Source organism: Charadrius vociferus, unplaced genomic scaffold (genome assembly GCF_000708025.1).
Source record: "Charadrius vociferus isolate BGI_N301 unplaced genomic scaffold, ASM70802v2 scaffold32, whole genome shotgun sequence".
Taxonomy (NCBI): Eukaryota; Metazoa; Chordata; class Aves; order Charadriiformes; family Charadriidae; genus Charadrius; species Charadrius vociferus.
The window spans coordinates 6,609,223-6,631,403 of NW_009647856.1; the positions used below are offsets into that span (position 1 = coordinate 6,609,223).

The 22,181-nt window shown below is 46.3% G+C and overlaps 1 protein-coding gene across 1 annotated transcript in view; it reads left to right on the forward strand.

Moving 5' to 3' along the window:
- Positions 1-20,372, forward strand: part of CCDC3 (coiled-coil domain containing 3) — a 39,125-nt gene extending 18,753 nt beyond the window's left edge. Inside the window, exon 2 of the mRNA XM_009882945.1 lies at positions 20,097-20,372. Coding sequence (XP_009881247.1) covers positions 20,097-20,372 — 276 coding nt within the window. The remainder of the gene's footprint in view (positions 1-20,096) is intronic.
- Positions 20,373-22,181: the final 1,809 nt, after the last annotated feature.

Sequence of the window (22,181 nt, forward strand, 5' to 3'; positions counted from 1 at the left end):
GGTTTCAGGTGAAGGACTGTCTGTGGTGATGTTATTTACATATATTTAATTGTTTCTATATATTCAGTGACTTTCAGTGAATGAAACTGTCCAGCTTCCTCTTGACAAACATCACTTTTTGGTTTCTTTGAGCCTGGTTCCTACTATATCACCTGATACTCCCAGTTCTTCTGCTGGAAGATGCTGTCAATCTCTATGTACTCCCTCCATGGCACTAGTGACTGTGTAGACCTCTGCCCAATACCTTCTCATCACACAGGACGCAAGGTTACAGACTGTGCTTGATGTCAGAGCCTCAAAGGAGGTTTCTCTCCTATCCTGGATGGGAATCAGCTGCCACAAATGCTCTGTGATGCAAGTCCATGAGAAAAGAGGGAGTAAAGCTGACTGTCTGGGACCTCCCACTGCTATTGCCACAGGGAAAATTCAAAGTTTTGCCTAGACTGCTGGAAGTGCCAACAGGGAAAGCAAATATTTGCGTGTAAGACTTAACCCCAAAAAGATTAAGTGCAGATGGATGTCAATAGTGCCAGCAACCTGCAAGAGAAAGTGAAAACTGAGAAGGACGTAAAAACAGAACATGGTGCCCGGGGGGGGGGGGGAGAAAAAAGAAAGAATAAAATGCAAAACAGATTAGAAGCAAATGAGGGAGAAAGAAAATTTCAACGGGGCTTTTTACTTTCCCAAAGAAGGGCAGCGTGAAGACCAGCAAGAAGAGCACAGCAGCAGGGGCTCATCTGTGTTAGCAGCTTGGGGGGCTCCCAGGGTGAGCCCACAGTAGGAATATCAGCATGAGGAATGCAGCTTGGTGGGATGCTACATGGACCGTAGATGCCTTCGGAAATTGGGAAGGGCCCTGAAGGTGATGAATATCTCGCACGGCCTTTAGTTCCCACCTCTTCAGCTCTGGAAGTCAATTGCTAGCTGGAGAAGTGGTGATCCGTGGGAAGAGGTTTGGTTTTGTGAAGCTTGGCCCACGTTCTGTGGGAGGAGAGCCGTGCAGCTTGGAAAGTGTCCATCTCAGGAAAATCCTAAGTGGTAGGGCTGTCTAGACTAGTCAGGAAGGTGTGAACAAATAACTAGGGGAAAATAGAAGACGACAAAAAGAAAGCATGATTCCTCACCTAGAATTAAATTAAGATGTCAGGAAAAAAATGAATCAAATCTTCAAAGCATGCAAACAGAACTTGCTCTTAACTGACTTTATTCTAATGCTGTGATCCTGATTAACAAGGAGTGGAAATCAGACATGCCCGTCGTCGGACTTACATGCCGCTGCTGGAAGTGGGTGGGGAGATGTGTGATAGGAATGTTACAATTAATTATTATAAATCCCTTCATAACGATCGTGTGGGCAGTGTGCAGGTGTGTGTGAGGACCTTGGCAGCCTGACAAAAATGTAATTATCGGTTATGGAGTCAGCGGCAATACAGAAGCAAACACTCTTCGGCACTTCATCGATCAGCAAAGTGCTAATTAGTGATTGCTAGAGGCCACCATGTTTCTCCGGAGAGGAAAGTAGTACCTCCTTAAACACCTGGATGAGGCGTGGGTGGGAGCATGGGGGGAAGCATGACATACCTGGCAGACTGCAATTACAGCGAGGATTTCCTGGCTTGGAAATCAAACCAGAACTGTTCTGTCCTAAATCTTTTTTTTTTTTGATCTGCAACTGGAAATTGGTAGCAATGTACGTCCATATAATTCAACTTAAATATGGTGGTTTTTTAAACTGAAGTAGATCATTAATCTTAGTTTGCCAGGGGTCATGATGGACTCTCCATCACTGAAAAAGCAGTTGGATCTTTTTTCTTGGAAAGATATGCACCTGCTGAGGTCATTTGGTGAGCATAAGGGATGACTCGCAACAATTTTATACAGGATGCCAGATCTAATCTGGTTTAAACAGAACTGATTTTTGTTGCCCTTGTTGCCCTATACTGAACCTGAGCTTTCAGCATGTCATTTGGTAGTTTAGCTAACAGAAAACTTGCGGTTTGGGGCTATACACCATGTAACAGAGAATTCAGCGTCCTTGCCCCGAAGCCCATCCTTAGTGATTCGTTTCCCTGTGGGCCATGGGAAACCTTGTACGGCCATGATCACCAAGAAACCCCAACCGCAGAAGTGAACAAGAAGCAGCCCTGAAAGCAAGGTCAGAAGCTGTCCAAGGCACCATTTTACCAAACTCAACTATAGCTGAAGAGCCGGGGTGAGAAAAAACATTGCTGTATGGATGCTGTCTTCTAAAATAACTTCAGAACAGGAGCCTTCTAAAGTTCCTCATCAAACACAATAAAACACTCTATAGAGCAGCTTTAAAAACAAGGGGAAAGCAGGGGCTGATACATCTCCATCACAGCGGTGACAGCCAAGTAGTGCTTGTCAGGCCTGGGTTCCTTTAAAAATGTGTGCTGAGCCCTTTCCCACTCTTATGCTGTTTGCTGAAGTATTAAGGAAATGGGAAAGCATCCAGAAAGCTGGTTCAACTCAGCTGACACCGTGAAGTTTAAAAAAAGAAGCAGGAAGGAGATTGAGGTCTGCATCACACTGCTGACCTGCCACTGGCCAGGAACGTGGCGATGCATCACGCTGGTCCTGCAGGCACAGCTCTGCGCTTGGAGGTGTCCGGCAGCTGTTGAAAGGGAGGCTGGAATAACATCTGCTCACGGCTGCTACAGGTTTTTTTGGGTGTACTGATGGAAACTGGGAGAGGGATTTTTGAGGTAGCCTCCAGGAAGCTTTTGACTTTACTGACTACAAAGAGCGAGAGTGCCCCATAACACCACGTTGTCCTTGAAGACATGGAAAATCTGTAACAGTGCATTGATTGTATTTTGTCAGAGCTGAGCAGAGCTGTGTCTTTTTCCTCTGAACTTCTGCAAGCCTTGCAGATGCTGTGTGTGAGTTACTTGTGTGCTGTGATGCCTATAGTGGTTTAATGCCTAACGCATACGCAGGATGAAGACTGAAGAGTGTCCATCTGCGGTTCCTACAGACATGCTTTGTCATGACCATTACTGTAACTGCATTATTTCTTAACCAGGATTTTTAAAGTCCAGGCAACCCACATCTGCATCTACTGTGTCACCTTCCAAGATTCAAAACTCAGCTCAGAACTGATTAGATATAACCCTATTGCATATAACCCCTTGCGATTTAACATGGAGGGGACTTGATACTGGAAGATACTTACCTGTCTTTTCAGGTAATGTAGACTTTATTACAGGATCCCTCCCTTTTCCTCTTCCCCTGTCTATGATTTTGTGGAGACCTCATGAACTATTAGTCATACGTACAAAAATTAAGTAATAAATGAGTTTGAAATCTGAAGCCACTTCCAATTTTTTCTGAATAAAAGTGCCTTTGTTAGTTTAGGGTATTGGTCTACTTTGGTAAGTGGTAGAGGGGGAACGTTGCTTTGTGAGATCTTCTTTCACCACTGTCTGGAGTAGACTTGGGTTTGGGGTTGGCCAGACAAAGAGGCAAAAGGCTGTCTGCAAACCCAAAGAGGAGCCTGAACTTTGGGATTCAGCCCAGTAATTGAATCAACTGGTGTTTATGTGTTTATCTCTATAATTTTCTTGTTTCTTGATTATTGTTAAGTATGCATCAGTTTTAGTCTAATTGTCTGAAAAGGCCTTTGAATAATTAAGCTTCTTGATGCGTGGGAAATAATCCCTCAGCAATCAAAGATATACACAAGGACGTAGCATGCATTTTCAGTAGTCTTCACTAAATTTAAGTATTCAAATTAGTGACTGAAGACATGAGTTTACACCTACCCAGCAATGATACCACTGACTTCAAAAGGCACATGTAAGCTGACATGTGGCTGTTGGGCGACTGGCAGTTTTTTTAGCTGCTACCACATTACTTTTGATCTTCTTTCTGTCACCTTATCCAAATTGCTACCTGGTCATGTAAGCAAGTCTTAGGCTCATTGCCTTGAATCTATAGCAGAGCACCTCCTCTGGTATGTCACTCCCCGTCCCCTCACACAAAGCAAAAGGTCAGGGCAAACTCCATTTCTTGGCACTTTTGAGTAGATCTGAACATCTGTGGCTTTTACTGAAATCAGTCCAGCTCTAGCCTCATGGTGTATCTGAAAATCATGTTCTGGTTGTGTCTGATGCACTTGCTTCACAATTGGAGTATCAAAATGATTTTTTTTTTTTTTTTTTTTTTTTTTTTGCTGGATTTAAGGTGTGGACAGTCATTAGCAGAGCTAGGAGGCAAAATGGGCATCCTCATATCTACTCACTTCTTCTTACTTCTAGATGTCTGCCTTCCTTCACATGTAACTCTGGAACCACTCTCGCTGTCGCTTTGCCTATGTTTCATGTGTGGTATTTTGGGGAGTGCCGATTACAGCCAAGCTCAAGTGTAATCAGCGCTTAGTTAGAAGTGCAAATGTATCATGAACGTCTGTCTTGCATTAGGATCTTTCCAGAAGGCATGAAAACACAGCCAAGGTGGCTTCATGGGCTCTGCGTTGTCCCAGCACTTGTTGGTTCAACTGTTCCTAAAAAATGTGGGAGTTTGGGAGAGTGTGGATGTCAGCACCAGTAAGGATTTGCAGTGTGTCAAGTAGAGGGAAACAGGCGGGTTATTTTAGAGCCGAGCCAGCCCTCCTCTTTGCTCAAGCTTTCAAGTGAAACTTCAGGGAGAGAAATGTAGCAAGCTCCAGTGGTAGATGGCTCTTTGGGGAGCCGCCAGCTGCTATTTCTGAGTTACAATTGGATTACACAATCCCGGAGCCTCATTGCTCATTCATCACCACCTTCTGTCCACAGCCGAGCTGTGAGAGGCCCCCACCAGCCCAGTGCCAAGACCTCGAGGGGCTGGAGCTGGCCCATCAGGAAGGATTGGAGGCAAGTGTGAAACCGGTTGCATTGCAGGCTGTGCAATGGTTGTGAGGGCTACTGTTTTCTGAACTTTTCCCAAACCACGGAGCTCAGGGAAAACACTTGGGGGAATAGCAGCTCTCCTAGGTTTGTTGAGAAGTCATGTCAAAGCACTGCAATCTGCTTCGTGACAGGGAACGAGCTTGATAAGTAGGAGACATAGTTTGACTTAGCAAATGTTGGTTTGGTTCACAGGGAGCTTTTAGTGCTCACCGAGTAGATTTCTCTTGGGGGAGACACAGCCAGGCTGCTCCAGGCGCCCATCTGGTGTGCATCAGTTCCTAGTGGGAACACAAGGGATCCACGGCTGGTCCTTCATTCACCTGATCCCCTTTCCCCATATATTTGCTCCTCCCAAACACCTCTCCTCCCGAAGTCCTAGGACTTCGGTGTGCAGATATGTTCCTCTTCCTAATGTGGGTGTAGCCAACAGCCACAGACTTTTCACAGTGAGTCTCACCTGCAACCTTGGGTTCCGGGCACCCAAATCTGGCACACATGATTACTCATCTCTGCTGCCTCTTTTCTCTTCCTTTCAAGTTGGTCCACAGGCAGATGCTCCAGCTGCTTTACTGCCCCAGACCCAGGTCGGGCCATCACTGCTGCATTGGTCTGACATGATAAATGTAACAGAAGGGATGGAGGAGCACAACATTGCCCATGGCTTAGTGAGGGATTTCTGTGTCTTTTGCTGGAAGATGTGACCATAATGCTGTCCAGCTGACCTGCATTGAACTGAATAGTCTCAGCAGATCAGGAGCATCTTTAATGTATCACATCAGGGCATTTGCTCTTAAGTTCCCAAAAAGCCTGATGCCTCAAGAAAAACAGCTTCATTTTGTCCATGGTCAAGTGCAACCTCTGCCTTGCTCTCAGTTTGCATCCAGAGCATGTAAGAGACACAGGTTCATCAGCATGTTCACCAGTTTTTAGTAAGCTCTGGCTGAGTTTCTGCAGTCTGGCCGCTCTGCCTAGAGTGACGTATGTTCCTGCCCTTTCCTTCTGTGCAGGGATGGGTCTCCTCATTTCCATTGAAAACTTCCGTGGTGCGGAGTCTCCTTTTATGTCAGCACATATCAGGAATTACTTCATAAAAATCACTGTGGAGGATAGTTGGAATTATCTTCAGATTTTATAACTTGGCTAAAAAAATCTGGCTGCAAGCTAAAACTCGACACATAAATCTCAGCCAGGAAATAATTTAGTTTCTTTCCTTCCATCAAAACAGCAAACAACTCCTCCCCCTCCCAAACACTTGCAAATTTCTCAATGGAAAAAGGTTATTTTAGGAAGGGATTAAATACAGAAATGTTAGTAAGTGGCAGGATTTCTAGGGTGGGGATTGTATGGAAGGAAAAACACTTGAAATGATGCAGTTTTGCAATATTTTTTTTTGTTTGTTTTTGCTTCTTCACTTGAAATGCCTCACAAATATCCTGAGGGAGCAGTGTAGATCACCAGTTTGATGGTCTTTCAGTAACACCGGCTGCTCTGAGAAGTGTAGGTGCTGTATTCCAGTACAGCGATGTACTTATTAACAGGATTAAAGAGCTCAAGGTAGACCTGAGAGATCTGTCTGGGTGGGAATCAGATGAAACAAATAAGTTACCCCGTCTTTCCAGCTGAGCCTGTGTTGCCATTTATGAGTAGTAAACCTAAATCACATGTGGTTGATGGAGAAAGGCCTCAAATACCTGCAGGAAAGGGTGTCTACCAGTTCCACCAGAGGCTTTGTGCCCTGTTCTTGCTGTGCTATTCCACACTCACTCAAACTCCTATTAATTTCTGTCCTTGCTGAAAAGTGAGAATAAATGTTTCCTTCCCTTCCTGTAAAAACCCCTTGTGTAATCTTCTGCTGGCATTTCTGCTGGTTTATTGACCCTCAGGTCTAGAAGAATAAGAGATGTCACCACTGTCATGTTGTTGCCCAAATGCTCTCACCTGTTTTGTCCCTGTTGGTGAACAGTGCCTAAAGAACAGTTGGTTTTGTAATCCATGTCCCAATGAGGGTGGTTGCTGGAAGTTGTCCCTTCAGTCATGCTTGAAACCTTTGGTCTTGGGGCTATAACACATATGCATCTGTGTCCTCCACTGGGTATATCTGGAACTAAGCAGAAGTATTAATATGTCCATGCCCTCTCCAATGCCCACTGCCAAGTCAGCAATCATGCACTAAGTAGAGGGCACAGTTGTCCCATCTTGATGGCAGATAATGACATGACTATGTTTAACCAACTAATAAATGGCCCAGGTTTTAGCTGGCGAGACATCCTTCAGCTCCCAAAAGATGGTGGTTTTTACAGGTGGTGAAATGAGAGTCCACCATTTCTTTGTCCTTTTCAACCTACCAGGCACTTGTGCAATGCCAAACCACTTTCATTAAGCTGAGCAGGTCTGTCCTTGTCCTGCAAGCAAAGGGGGTTTACAAATAAGCATTAAAAATGTAGAGAAAATAATCATTATTTAGTGCCACAGAGATCCCTCTTTCCCCAGTGTTATAAAGTTCTGAGATCGAAGCCTTGAGTACACCACCTATGGCTCATTCTCCTGTCTTCAGTATCTGAGGGAAAAAGGGTTCAGGATTGCAGCACATTTAACCATGTTACCCTTCTCTTCAGAGAAAACTTAAACTCTTTGTAAATCATTTAGACACATGGGGAGATTTCCAAAAGTGTCCAATGATTTTGAGTGGGATCTGTGATCCTCCCAGCTTTGAAAATTCCTCGTCTGTCATGAACGTGACGCAGTGCACCCCCAAATCCCATGGACATTGCACACATATCTAAGCCAAGCGTTCACATAGCCAGGATTTTCCCCTTCTCAGATAATGTGGATTTAAATGCCTTGATCTGTGACACACAGAGATGCAAGATTTATATTACAAACTTTTATTGACTAAACCCCTAATTATTGAAAGCTCAACCAGTCATGAGCTCCAGTGCTAGACAATTTAACCAGAATCCTTACTGGAAAATGGGTTTCCAGATCTCTGGAGACAAGGCTGCAGTGGTAGGCAATGCCTAGCAGTACCATTCATGGGAAAATGTCATTTCTGGGCTCGTATTCTGAATTTGCACAGAGAAGCACCGAGACCATTCTGCATGTAAGTGAAGTATCTGACCCTGAGTCCTGGCCCCTGCACTGCTCTTGTCCTCACGCTATCCAGACTTTGAATGTAGACTTTTCTGGTTTGGGCTATAACAGCTCAGAAAACTCTGTAAATCACAGATGTCCCATAATCCCCATTTTTGGAGGTGGGGAATTGAACCGCAGAGAAACTAGTTCTCGCTGGACTGCTTTTCCCCTAACTGATTATTGCCCTCTCTGTAGTGGAGGCATCCAGTTCCTTCCCTCTGATTAGGACATTCATTTTATCTGCCCTCTTTGATTAGGTGTGGAGTGCACATGTTGCTTAATGAGAACAAGCCGCTCAGATAATGCAGCTCAAAATAATTGTGATTTTGCTCTTCCAAAATTACCGTTGCCAGAAGACAAGCAAAGTGTCCTAGTTAAGGGATGAGACTGGAGGCAGGTCCTGGATTCCTCACAGTAGGTTTGCATTTTTTTTCTTTTTGTCTTTCTTTTTATTTTATTGCTATGATGTTAGGCAATTCTTGTGGGGTTGTGCAGATGGTGCCTGGTGTGGATACTGCGATTGCTGCTGCAGGAGGGGTGGGGGGGAGCAATTCAGATCATCTGCTCTTCAGGGCTGTCCAGATCCTGGCTCTTGCTGTTGCTAAAGTGATGCAGTACAAAGCCGGTGAAAGTATAGATAACTTCTGTGTCAGAGAAATGTGAGAAAAGCAAAATGAATATCCACAGAAGAATTGTGGACTGATAGAGAAAATTAATTTCATAATCAGGTATAAAGCCCTCATATGCACATGCATATGCAACCGGTAACACAGACTTACAGGGTTACATTTACTACCTGTCCCTAAGTATTTGGCCAGGAACAGCAGCAGATTTTACAGGTAAGTGCACGTGACAGCAGGATTTTACAGGATTTTGCGGACCACAGGGCAGTTATTCACAAAAGAGCCAAAACCCAAAGTAGTGCGTGGTTGAACTGTAGCTCAGAGGTATTGCCGTGCGCTCGCTGTGCGGTGGTGTGGCACTTGCTATGTAATTACCTTGCTCCAACACAATTATTAACTTAGGATTAAACAGTCGAGAGGCACCATTGAAACATTAACCAGCAGCGGAGTGAGTGCTCTATAATTTTGATGCTTGCATGGAAGAGTTCACCACAGGCCATCTGTCAGCCCTGCGGGCATTTTGTCTGGTGTAGTTGTGGCTGCAATCCTCCTTCTCCTGAAATCAGGCTGGAAAGAGGGCTCCAGGCTTGCGTGTATGGGGAGACCTGCTTCACGCTTACCTTAAGGCCTCATTTTCCATGGGTATCGTGACCAGTCCTCTGTGAAAAGCTTTTCCCTGTATAAGGCAGTAAGTCGTGCAGCGTATGATGGGACTTTCTGATGCCTCAGTGTGTATCTACAGGACAGCAAAGCAGCCGGGAGAGAGTTGGGCCATTAAATATGACTGACTTTCAATTTCAAATATGACTTTATATTTCTCCGACTCCAAATTTCTACTGATCATTGAAATGCTGGCTCAGGAACAGGTCCCTATCTGAGGGGTTATACGAGAGTGAAACAGCGGCTTTTGACTCCTTTGGAAACAGGTGTTAATGCCCCAAATGCTGAGTGCCATTCAAGCTCAGGCAAGCAGGAGGGTGGTCCCCTAAATACCATGTCTCTGCACCTCAAAGACTGGTTATTTGCCAAACCCTGCTGTGCTCAGAGTAGCCTGTTGCCCATTTATCGCATCCAGGGTGGTCCAGAGCCCTTGCAGGATTTATAGCCCACGCAGTGGCCAGAGTTGTGGACAGGCTGCTCTGAGCTGCCCGGTGGGACGGCAATATCTGTGAGCAGCAGTGAGCTCCCGTCAGCCAGATGTTAGTGCTTGGAGCTTGTTATTCAGAGCTGCTGATTAGTCTCTCAGGCATTTCGCCTCCTCGGTTCCTTTCTCGGCGTGCTGACGTTAGCCAGCGAGAGCCTGCGGATCGCAGATGTTTGTTTTTCCATCCCTTTGTCTTTGCGCCTTCAACCTCACCGAAGCTTTTCCACTTCACCGCTGTGGCGACCTGTGGCACTTCCGCGCGTGGAGGAGGGCTGAGCCTGGTCCTCTGCTGTGCCTGTGCCTCTTCGTCGCCGCTGGCGCCGTCACCTCTCCCGAGGCTGCTTGCGTGGGGCAGAGCAAACAGATTCTTGCTGAGGTCTCCCCTTTGCTCTGGGCTTGCAGAGCAGCGCGGGAGCAGATGCAGATGCCCTTCATCAAGCCCCCGTACTTCATCCAGTCTGATTCCAGTGCCGCTGCCGTCATTTCCCTCAAGGTTTCACAGATCACTTATTGCTTGCAGGGAAAGGCTTCATTAGCGCCTCTTGTCCTGCTCCTGCCGCGGCAGGGGCGTCTCCGGCTGTGTGCGTAAGCACACTGTCGGAGTTGTTTCCATACTACTCGGCTCTGTTTTAGTGCCTGCTTCCCTGCTCTAAAATAGTTTCTCTGACTCATCCTCCAGAGGAATTTCTGTGTCTCCATTGACTGTGGAAAGGGCCCAGAAAACCAATGTTTCCTACCGAGCATCTAGGTCAGGTACGTTAAGCAGGGTGGTGCAGAGACCACCCCAAGGGACCCACCGAGCACAGATAAACACTGATCTAAGTATGCCCTTTTCACCCCCCTCGCCTTCCTGCAGCCAAGAGGGCTTGGCAAATGAGGTAAAACAGCTCGGGCAGTTCCTACAGATGCTCAGGAGCGATGCGGTCACCTCCACTTCCCAGCGGCACTGGAGGACGGCGGGTTGCCCCGGGGCACCTGCCTTTCCTCTTAGAAATTCAACAGCTTTGTACAGCAGCAGTGCGTGCTCGGGGCTTCCAGTTGAGCCTGCAGCCAAGGAAATCCTATCTGTTTGTAAAGGCAGCTCAGCTGCAGCAGCTTATGTGAAGTATGAAGCCAAGATGTCCGGAGTAAAGGGATTTATAGGGGAACATGACTTTTATAGACGTTGCGTTAACTTTAAACATTTGCCTTTCTCAGCCCGGGTTCTGCTCCTGGGGATGAAACTTCCCCAAGGTATGATGTATTTGCTGGGGAGGAGACATGGACACCACTTACCGTAAATGTCCCTGTTTCTGTGCTTTCTTGTGAGGCAGCATTTAATGCATTGCAGTCACACTGTGGCCATTTGCAAATACCCATCCAGAGCCTGCTGGGATTTGCTCTGCTTCTCTCCCCATTTTGACTTAGAGGTGACAGAGAAATTAAGTTTTTTTTCGTATTATTTATAAATATATTCTATTATACGTTAACTGATCCCAGTCCTTCCTTTCTCTTCTCAGCAACAGAGGATGTGGGCTCTGAGCATTGGCGCTCTGAACCTGCTGGGGGGTACACGAAGGTATGGCATTGCCTTACCCACAGGAGGTTTTGAATTCATTAAGCCCTTAATCAACCTTGTTTCACTGTTTCCATGTCCCCCTCATCCTCCCACAGCCCACATCTCCCACCTGTTATTTCATACCCCTAACAGCTATATTTAATCTAACCCCCAGCTTGCAGAGATCCATACAGCACCTGCCTCACCAGAGCATCAATCACCTCTGTTAGGACCCCCAGAGTTGTAATACACCAGTCTGAATAAAGCATACTTAAAGTAAACACCCCAAACCAGGTATAGCCCTGGTTAAAACTAATACTGTTCTCACGCAAGTTAATATTGGTGAAGATATATACATTTCCTCAGCAGCTGATGCCGGTTCTTGGCTTGAGCTGCATCTGGGGATGTCATATTTGAATATATTGTACTTCCTTCACTGCTACCCTGCTATAAGGTGCATGCTGTCTATTTAACAGGACGATTAAAATAAATGAAGTTTCTAGGAGCTGTTGTAGCACAAGCCAGAAGTCAGCTCGTTCAAAAATAAACACCAACATTTCAATAAATAGGAGCAAAGCGTAAGATGCTGTGCTGCTCTGATCAGCAGTTTCTCCTTTCCCTGCATCGCCATCAGTGAGAGGGAAGGATACAATACACTCTGTTTCTGGGTCTTGCTGGCTTTATCCCTTCCTTGGTATTTAATTAATTTGCTGTGTGTATGTGTGGGGGGAATGGTGACCTAATCCTATTGAAATACAAGCCAAGTAAAACAAGTTTAGATGGAGACGCGATCACACAGTAACTTCCAGTCGGAGAACAATACACTTGAGGTAAGGTATATTGGCAAAGTAGTTTTAGGCATATCAGACCTAATTAGCTTTATTGTGATAATGGTAATACTAGGTGGGAAAAAGCTGAGTTGGAAATTAAAGTGGATAGCAAGTTTTGGAAAGTTTGGTGGCTGTGGAAATGGGAAGTTTCTGTACAAGTTATAGAAAAAAAAGCCTCTTACAGAGGCTTTTGAAGCCCAGGTGAAACTACAACCCTAGCTCTGAGACAGAAATAAATAAATAAATAAAGCAGTAACTCAGTAACTCAGTCATTTTCAGCATTCAGGCAGAGCAAAATGCAGAAATCCGTGAAGCAGCCTGTCTTGCAAGGCAGACTTAAAACCACGTTTGTTCTCAGCACCTAAATAGCTTTTAGCAACAGAGAAAAGATTGTGTTTTTCCTTATTCAAAACATTTTCCTTTAAGCTCAGCATAGTTGAGCTGGGTAGTGCACATTACCATTCAGTGTCATTTATTTACCTGTATGTAAGCAGCTTAATCCATGCCTGCACTGTCTACTCTTTGGGAACCAGAGCAGATGCTGCATTGTCTTGATTTGTATTTGCAATTTATATCTTGCGAATAGCGGTGCTGCAAAGTCTAGGAGCCATCTGCCCTCGCAATGAGCTCTGTACATCCCCTCTAATAGGGGTGGAGAGCCAGGAGTTGTGTCCTGTCTGCTGTCTCTCCTTTTGCACGCTATGGAGGCATGTGCCACCCCACGGTTCGTTATTTCACTGGCCACCCTGAGTATTTTTGGTGGAGGGAGACAGAGAGGGGTGACGTGGATCTGAGCAAAGAGGCTGGCAGGGTGGCACCACCCGTCTCTGGGGGGCTAAACCCCTGGGATGGCTGTAAGACTCTCCACTTCCCCCAGCCCTGACCTTCTCAGTGGGTGTGCATTGCCCAACCTCGAGCCGGAAGCGGTGCCAAAGGCTGGGAAGCTCTTGGAAATGCGGAAAGCATAAGGTATGGGGTTGGTGGGGCTGAACACCAAGCCCAATGCTCGGCGGCTGCAGCCAGGCAAGGAGGAGGCCGGCTGCTCCTGCTAAACCACTTAGACGTGAGACTTCACTGCCGCTCCCAGATCCACCACCGCATTCCTGTGGCATCTTGGGCGAATCGCTCAGAGGAACGTTTTCAAAGGAAACAAGGCGAGAACGGAGCCCCTCCGCCTCGGGCTGACGGGGAAAAGCAGCTGGCTGGATCTTGGTGTGCCTCCCTCGCTGCCTGCGTGGTCAGCGAGGAGAGGAAAGGGACTTGGAGATGCCCCAGAGTGAGGTCCTGCCCTCTTGATTTATTTTTCTCTTCCTGGAGACCTTCTGTCTCCCACTGCCTGGGCAAGGAATTTAGGGATTTACTGTCAGGACTGACTTATCTGCTCACTTGGCACAGGCAAGGTGCCTGTGGTAGGCAGCCTGGCTCATACCCTACGCCTTTTTTTTCCCCTTTCCTGTCTTCTTGATTAGTATGGTTTCTAGTCTCATTAAACCATGGCCTTTTTTCCTTCGCAACTGTAGGGAATAAGGTGTTGATCCCTTCCTGGGTACTAGCACTGGCCAATCCAAGTACTGTGAAGACACATTTCCACCTCCATCCCCAATCTTGGCAGAGGGGACCGAGTGTGACTGTTACCTGGTATCAGCTTGTAAACACTCATCACATTTTCCAGGTACATGAGCCCTTCTCAGCTGCTCAGGGGGACGTCAGGGCCAAATATGACCCAAGAGACCTGCCAAGACACTGTCCAAGAGCTGCCCCTGGCAGGCCTTCCAACAGTTCTTCAGGTAGTTTTCCACCAAGCAGTGGTTTGGTGGAGATTGGAACAGACGGGGCTGTTTTTAAAGACTCCTGATTGCCTGTGGACATGGATTTGGGTCCGTTCCCAGGACAAGGTTCTCCAAACTCCAAAAAAACTATCAATATGCTTCCCTTGCAGCTTGCTGCAGGTGGTCAGTGATGCCAGCTGCCATTTTGTGGTACCTGGGGTGGTATCCATCTCAGTCTGAGCTAGTTATCCAGGCAATGGAGGCGTGTCCCCAGAAGTGATGCACCCAAGGTAGGTGTCTAAGGTAGGCATCTAAGGTAGGCAAGAAGTCTCCCCTTGGATGTGCCCATTCTCCTCCAATGGTGGTTGGGAAAGGTGAGGCGACTTGACTGGTTTTGTCTTAGGAGTTTAAAGTGAAAATCTGCTTTCAGTGAGCAGTGAAATGGGAAGAAAGGCACCATTCACAGTGCCAAGACATCTCGGGGTGGGTGTAGCCTGGCAGAGGCTCCCTGCAATGAGTGCTTCATACCCCAAAGAAGTCCCCATCTCTAATAATTTGAATGAACTAGAGACTGTGCCACAAGCCTTACACCTCCCACAGCAAATGCTGACCCAGCATTCAGTACGATAAGTAAGAAAAGAACACCCACAATCATTTCTTTCTCTATCCAGGTCTTACGTATCTTGGTCATTCATATGAAGTCCTAGGGTGAAATCCCACTTGTCTCCATTAATGCCAGTGATGCTGAATCTGCCCTCGGCACCCCGATTCGGTACCTCTGAGAGGTGCGGTCTTGCAGCAAGCAGAGGTGGTTTAACCCAGCACTGCTGTGCCCCCCACCACTTCACCCAACATGATGGTTTAACAGTGCTGACAGGGGCTTTTCCACACTTCAGCAGCAGTGTTAGTCTTGGCTGAAAAGCCCCAGTAACTAGAGGTTAAGTCACTCCATCCCAAACCCAATACTGTCCGCTGCCAGACCCCTCCTGCTATCCTTTGCTGCACCGTCCGTCTTTCCATCTAACATGCTCGCTCCCACGCAGCCTGCCCAAAGGGGCTGAACAAAAGGAGAAAGTGATGCTCGGGCTCTGAAATGTGGCCATGGCAAGGCAGGGCTCAAAGGGGACCTCCCTGGCCGGGAGAGGTGAAGATCGTCTGCGTGATCTGTATCATGTCCTTATCAGCTTGCCCAGGGCACAGAGCCCTTCATCTTGCTAAGAGCACAGAAGGCATCGGGGAAATAAATCCTGGTGGAGTTAAAGAAAAATAAAGAGCTATGTTTGGCTCCTGAGCCCCTTGAGAGAGACTTCACGAATTATTGCTGCGCTGAGACAAATAGAGCTGGAGGTACGCACTTTGTGCTGCTTAAGGTTTTGGTTTAAGATGTTTTATATAATTTGAACAGTGGTAAAACACAGAGTAGCAAGGCAACATGCAGCAAATGCAGACAGTGTTTACCTTTTCTGCGGAGCAGATTTATAGTAGTGAAGGACAAGAGGAGAGAGGTGCGGGGATGTGGTGAGATCTCTGGGATGCAGTGTGGAGGAGGCTCGGCAGCAGAGCAGGAGCTGTGCTTCCCAACTCGCAGTGCTTGGGATGCATTTCCCGAGAAAGACGCTCTCATTTCTTCCACCAGACACTCCCAAGAGGTTGTGGCAGGGAGATGCTGTGTCTGGGATGCTGAGGCAGTATCCCATCTAGACACTGCTCCAGTTAGCAGTGCAAGTCAGGAGGAAGATTTGAGGACAAGAAACTGAACTGACCCACGCCCAGTTCTTTTAAAAACGCATCACATCCATGCGGAGATCAGGTCCTACTGTCACACCCTTAAAGACATTCCCACAATTGTCTTGCCTGATGACACCCTATATCTAAAGGTCCAAAACCAATCTGATGTGAACGATATTTTTAGGAGACCTGAAATGAAAGACTTTTTGGTAGTGGCGCTCCAGTGGTTTTTAGCTGTGCTTGCCCATGGGGAGCATGCATGAGGAGCTACCTAGAACTTGATTTTTCTCCCTTTAGTAAATGAAGGGCAAAACTTGGTTGCCACTGCTGGTTTTTGAGTGACTTGAGCTCTGTAACAGTAACTTCAGCCATTTATGGACAATTTGTGGTAGATGGCACAGATGCCATACTACCATGGCACCTTTATCCATGGAGCGTTTTCTAACCACTGTCCCATTCTAATGAAGCTTATAGAAAGCAGATGTGTTTGTCTGTCAATCAGACAAATGTGTATATACATCAATTCAGGGTGTTTGGTAAAAGACTCGCATGCCGGTAATGTGATGGTCAGAAAATCAGTTTGATTTGTTACAGTGCTGATTTGTTTGGCAGATGGACAGATTTTGTAAATCATCTAGATGTGGTGAAACTTAAAACTGGGTATATTTGTGACAGGATGTTTCAGAAAAATACTCAAATATATTGAATCTGTAGTTTCACAGCTGTGGGCTGTCTGGGATAAATCCTAAGGACTTGTATGGTTCTTATTGTGCTTCCTTTCCTGTTAAATCTCCTGGTACTGCTCTGGACTGGAGTTTAACCACTGCTGAGGATGCCTTGCTAACAAAACTGTGAAACAAGCAGACATGCAGACAGAGATCTCCAGAACAAATGTTTCTGAACTGTGGGTCACTGGAGAATGTAACTTTTGAAGGAAATCCAGAAAAGTAATCCATAAGTTTTTCTGAGGAGCCGTTTCCTGGTCCTTCTCTCCACTTCCGAGGTCTGTGGGCCTGCATGCCATGCTAAGTGCAGCATTTTGGAGCTGTTCCTTAACTGCCTGCTGTTGATACCTTGTAGGAATAGGAGTTGTCAGCTGTCCATCCTTTCCCGTCCTTTCCTTCAGTGGCACCAAGTGGAACCGGGTCCTCGGTGACTCATGGATGGAGATTTCATTATCCCTTAAATACTGCATAACCTGCCACCTTCTCTTGTGTACCCGACATGGCAAGCTGTGGTGGGGGACAGGAGCACAGGCCTTTCCCAGAAACAAATTCCAGTTCTCTATAGCTTTTAGCAATGCCTTTGGACTAAGGTCTGATCTTGATGGTCATCAAGTGCAAAGTGTGCACATTTACGGGTGCATGAGACCTGACAAAATGGGGTGTGAAATTCCTGTCCGTAGATATGCTCCACAGGAATGACTGCACAATGTGGCGATATCTCATCTGGTTGCATACAAGAAGTATTCAAGTAGAATATGAACAGAGGGCCGGTTAACTTCTCACCCATTTGTTCAGCAGCTGGGTTAGTTATACAGGCTGTGCTGAGCCCCAGGCTGCTGCTGTTATGCAGTTCTCAGCACCAGTTTAAAAATAACTTGGTTGCACCCATGTGAGCTGCAGCCCTGGCAGTAACAGCCAGGGTAGGACAGCACTCGCATTTAAACATCATCCTTGCTGCAGAGCTCGGCGAAAAATGCTGTTTGTAACCAGCTGGTGAGAATGTGAGGACTCCATCTTGTTATTTTTCCCCATGCAGAAGGAGCAAAGAGGTTATTTTTTGGGCTGGTAGTTCTGCAATTACAGGCAGGCATCCAACGATCAAGCTGGGCTCTTCCTATTGCCTGCCCTGTTGGTAAGCAAAGCTCTGTATGTCTGACAGTACCTCAATTTTTTATAACTGTGTTGTTCCAGTGATCTCTCTGGAAATCTCCAGGTAATTTAAGCACTAAACTGTGGGTTTCAGACTGGAGAGTGAGGACCTGGAAGAGGAACAGCATGAGCCAATGATCTGGCTAGCTTTTTGGTGGTGTTTGAGAAGTTTCTGAGTGGCTCTGTGGAGCTGGACCACCACTGCTGACAGAGGACCAACCTCAAAAGGTTTGGGAGTGCCTCTGGGGTAAGGCTACTGCCATCCCTGATGTCTGCCATCAGACATTGCCCTTCCAGCACCAGCCAGGCCAGACAGACGAGACACAGTTGGGTTCGCCTCACACTTCAGCTGCATGAATTGTTTGTTCCTCTGCATCGGACTCTGTCATACGCCAACGCCTATCGCTGCATCAATGGAAAATGCAAGAAATCCCTCATGAAGCGGAGTTTCCATCTCCCGTCTTCCCAACAAGCACCTTTTCCTAACTCAGTGCTCTCCTTTGCAGGGATTTAAATTCAAGAAGTGTTCTGCTTGAAGTTTTTCAAGGCTTTGGCAAACACAAAAGCCAAGAGGTGCTGGCTGTTTTCAAACAGCGCTTGGAATGAGCTGTGATCAAAACCAAATTCCCTCCTCTTCAGTGCAATTTCTGGCCCTCATCTGTGAGCTCCCACTCTCCCTAGCATGCATGTATAAGAGGACCCTAGTGAGAGGATGGTCGGGGCAAGCATTTGCCTTTTAGCAAAACCCTGCAGTGCTTTTGCGCGAGAAACCAGAGCTTATGGTGACTGGAAGCGGTTGCTCTGTTTGTGTTGACTGGCCGTGGTTTTCAGCTGCTGGGGGTTTCCAAAGCAAATGAAATGTTATTCATCAAAGCGGGCTCCCTCTCCTACTTCCAGTTGTTGAAAATACTACAAAGTAAGATGGAAAGAAACATGTAATCCTTCATCATCACAGTGAGGATTTACTTGTTTATTTAGATTCCCTGTCTGTTCCAAATGTTCTGCCAGAGAAAGCCCATCCAGGCTCCAGGAGTGCCTGACACACATAAAAAACCCCCTAGATGTATATAGAAGATAAGCCCAGCAGAAGACATTGCCTTTCTTCACAGTGCACCACTGCAGTGATCAGCTGAAAGTCCCACTTGCACAATAAAATATCTCAGGGTGCTTTTTGTAGGAAAAAAAGGAAGGAGGCACATCTCCCCAGGCAGAAATAGATTTCCATGGTGGCTCCTTTAGATCAGAAACTTTATGGTGGGGTTGTCCTTGAGCCCCAGGCATCTCCTCTTTTTCTGCTTGCAAAATGTTGCCCAGGTAGAAAACATGGAACTTGGTGCCTTTGTAGTCAGTGAAACGAGAGAGTTGTGTTGAGAGCTTCCCTAGAAGGTGGAGATCACTCTCGTGAAGAGTGTCTCTCCGTGCAGACATTACAGGGGAAACCAAAAGAGAGGAGCTCAGAGCTGAGTCTCACTTTTATCTGCTTAAGAGAAGGCAACTGAATCCCGTCCCAGGTGGACACTGTGTGTCAGGAACACAACTCCTTTGCACTGAAAGTAGTCAGCAGCCTTTGTAGCTGGTTTTTCTCATCCCGTTCCTATTGTTGCACCTACAAACAGGAGGCAAGTCAGAAACATGAGACCGAAAACATGGAATTAACATATAGCTGAGAGGAGATAGACCTCTGGGTCATCCTAGGCTGAGGTAGTAGAGGAAGAGTAATTGTCCAACAGATGTTTTGCATTTGGGCCATCATCCAACCCAGCAGTTTTGAAAAGGCCCTGTGAGCTGCTTTTCTTGTGATGCCTTGGATGCAGCACCTTTGAAGCCAGATCCTTTTTTTTTTTTTTTTGTTTTTGCCTATCTAAGAGCCACAGGCATGAGTGGACATTAAGAGCTTATTGCAATAAGTTGGTAGTGGGTAAAATGGGAGGGCCGATTTTCACCCAATGAGCCCCCACCAAATCACTTTGATTGAAGTCAGGGGATCTTGAATGCTCCTAGAGACTGCTGCGATTTTACCCTGTAGGGTTTCATCTGAAAGAAGCCCATATAATGAGATATTTAAGACAACTCCGTTCTTGAAAAGGCAAAACCAACCAGTTCTGTGTTTTGCGGGTGCCGTCCTTATTTCGTATGTTGACATAAAGAGCAAAGGGCAGGCTCACATCAAAATCTGGAGTTTCTGAAGAGCTGCTAACTGAATCAAATCTAGAGTTTTCCAAAAGTGACACCCCTTGGCCTGAACTCCAGTTTCATTCCAGAAATAAGGCAGCCTTCCTCCATAAATTCAATGTAGCCTCAGTGGACTGGACAGGTCTGTCAAAACAGTTCATAAAAGTAATTGTGACTCACTAGTATCATTAAGATCTAAGATTTTGGGTCTTACGTGAATACAGAAGGTATAAAAAAAGAATAGAAGTTCCAAAAAAAAAGCATTCTACTTTTGAAGAGCTGTGAGCTGTTCCAAGGAACACCTGAATTAACCCTTGCTTTAATAAGTTTTTGTGTAAGGCTCACTTGTTGCTATTTCACTTCTGCTGTCCCCTCAGCTCATGTGCTCCTCCGTCCAGAAAGCCCTGTTTGAGGAGGAAGACAGAGTGAAGAAGCTGCAGCAGAAGGTGGCGACGCTGGAGAAGCGCAACAAGCAGCTGCGAGATCGAGTGAAGAAAGTCAAGAGGTCTCTCCGGCAAGCCAGGAAAAACACCAGGCACATGGAGCAGATGAACCGAAAGCTCAGCGAGAAACTTTCCTCTGCAGGTGGTCAAATCCCCTATATTAACTCTTTGAAGCAGGAGAACTCCCATGCTACCTACCTTAAAGTATAATGCAAGGGTAAGTGCTCGGGCCAATGATAATGGTGAATTTTGCCTACATTAGATCAGGATCTGGCCCCCACACCTTGTCTACACTGTGTTTCAAACCTTGTATGGAAAATGAGTCTGAACTTGCTTTAGACACAGCACTAGATTAAACAGGAACGCAAACTGTGTTTGGCTGGGTGTTGGAGGCACAGCCCAGAGCCATGTCCTTGCTGTCATCGGTGGACTAGGGACAGGCTGTAGTCTGTGCTTCTTGGCCCACATCCCCTCCACCTCCCTCACCAGTTTTAGGTTGCCTTTGATGAAAGTGCCAGTTCAGCTCCATGGGCCATTGCAGGCACTTGACACAGGACATCTTCTTGGAAAGATCTGGTGCCAACTTACCTCCTCCACATGGGCTGGGAGAGCAAGGCCAGAGGGATATATGGAGATGGATGCTGTAGGAAGGATGCAGGCATGAATGCTCTTTGCTCCACCATCACCTCCAAGCTCTCAACCTCCCTTAACCTTGACTAAAGTCTACATCCAGTGTCTGGGCAAAGGCAATGTCCGGGGCACAGTCAGTTTGGGCCCCTCTTCAAAATGAAGTATAGATGTGCCCAAATTGTCTTAAGAGTGTTTTTAAATATCCCTAAATATTCTAAATAAAGTAGCTAATATTTTTTATTTTACCAGGAAGTGCCTTAAGGTTCTCAGTAACTCCTTCAGGTGCCTTTATCATTGCCCAGCCAACAGGGTCTTTTGGGGACTGTGTCTAGGACCTAATCCAGCTCCTGCGGTCAGGAGTGGACTTTGCTTGACTATTAGTGGGTACAGGATCAGGCCCAGCAGACAATTTCAGATCCTGTTTTCAAGCAGGTTTAATTTACAGTGTGGACAAGGCTTCAAGTTTTGTAATCACTGTTTGAGGTATAATGGAGGTTGCTGGGCAGCCTCATTTAGTTACACTTAGATACTGTAGAGTCCACATCAATATCAACAGGGCATTAAAAATTAAGGTAGTTTATATATGTATATATTTTAAAATCCGATAGAAAATATTTTTATTACACATTTGATATAGTCTAATTTCTTAAAATATGAAGTAAATCCTGTTGCTTGGTTATCTCATTGAAAAAAGAAAAGCCCATCGTGTCCTTTGTTAGACATTTACAAACTGACTTCTGCTCAAGCAGCATAGGTTAAGGCGTCCGTGGCTGATAATGTTTTCAGCTGTGTTAATGTACCAGAGCACGTCTTGGGTCTTGGTACTCGACCACCCTTCCTTCATAACAGGGCACCATAAGGAGAGAAAGGTAGAAGAGGAGGTTTGGTGTTTTTCTTCCCTTCTCAAAATAGTTTTTCTTACTCCAAGCGTGAGACCTGAGTGCCGATACGCTTCATGCTTTTCGACAGGGGCAGCCAGACCTTGCCCAGCCCTGGGCAACACTAACAATCTGCCGGGGCTAAACCCAATTTGTGCAAGGTGGACTAACCCAGATGATCTTTAAGATAGAGGTGAGGCCCTCAGAAATACCGTCGTGCAAACCACCGCTCTGCTCCTAACTCTCCACACTTTATCAGGTCACTGCATGGTCTCCATGCTGTGTCTCAGCATTTGAAATTAGAGTAGATGCAGGCCACAGCCCTGCTGGACCATGCTTTAGCTATCCCTGCGCTAGGAAAAGCCCATATCAGCTTTCAACCATGAGCTTCAGTCCAAGCTGAACTCAGAAGTTAAGCCTTGTGTTGGCTTCTAGGATGCTGCTGAGTTTAATTACCTTCCAGTTTTGCTCCTTTTGGAAATAAAGCTTCCTCCCCCCCCCACCCCCCCCC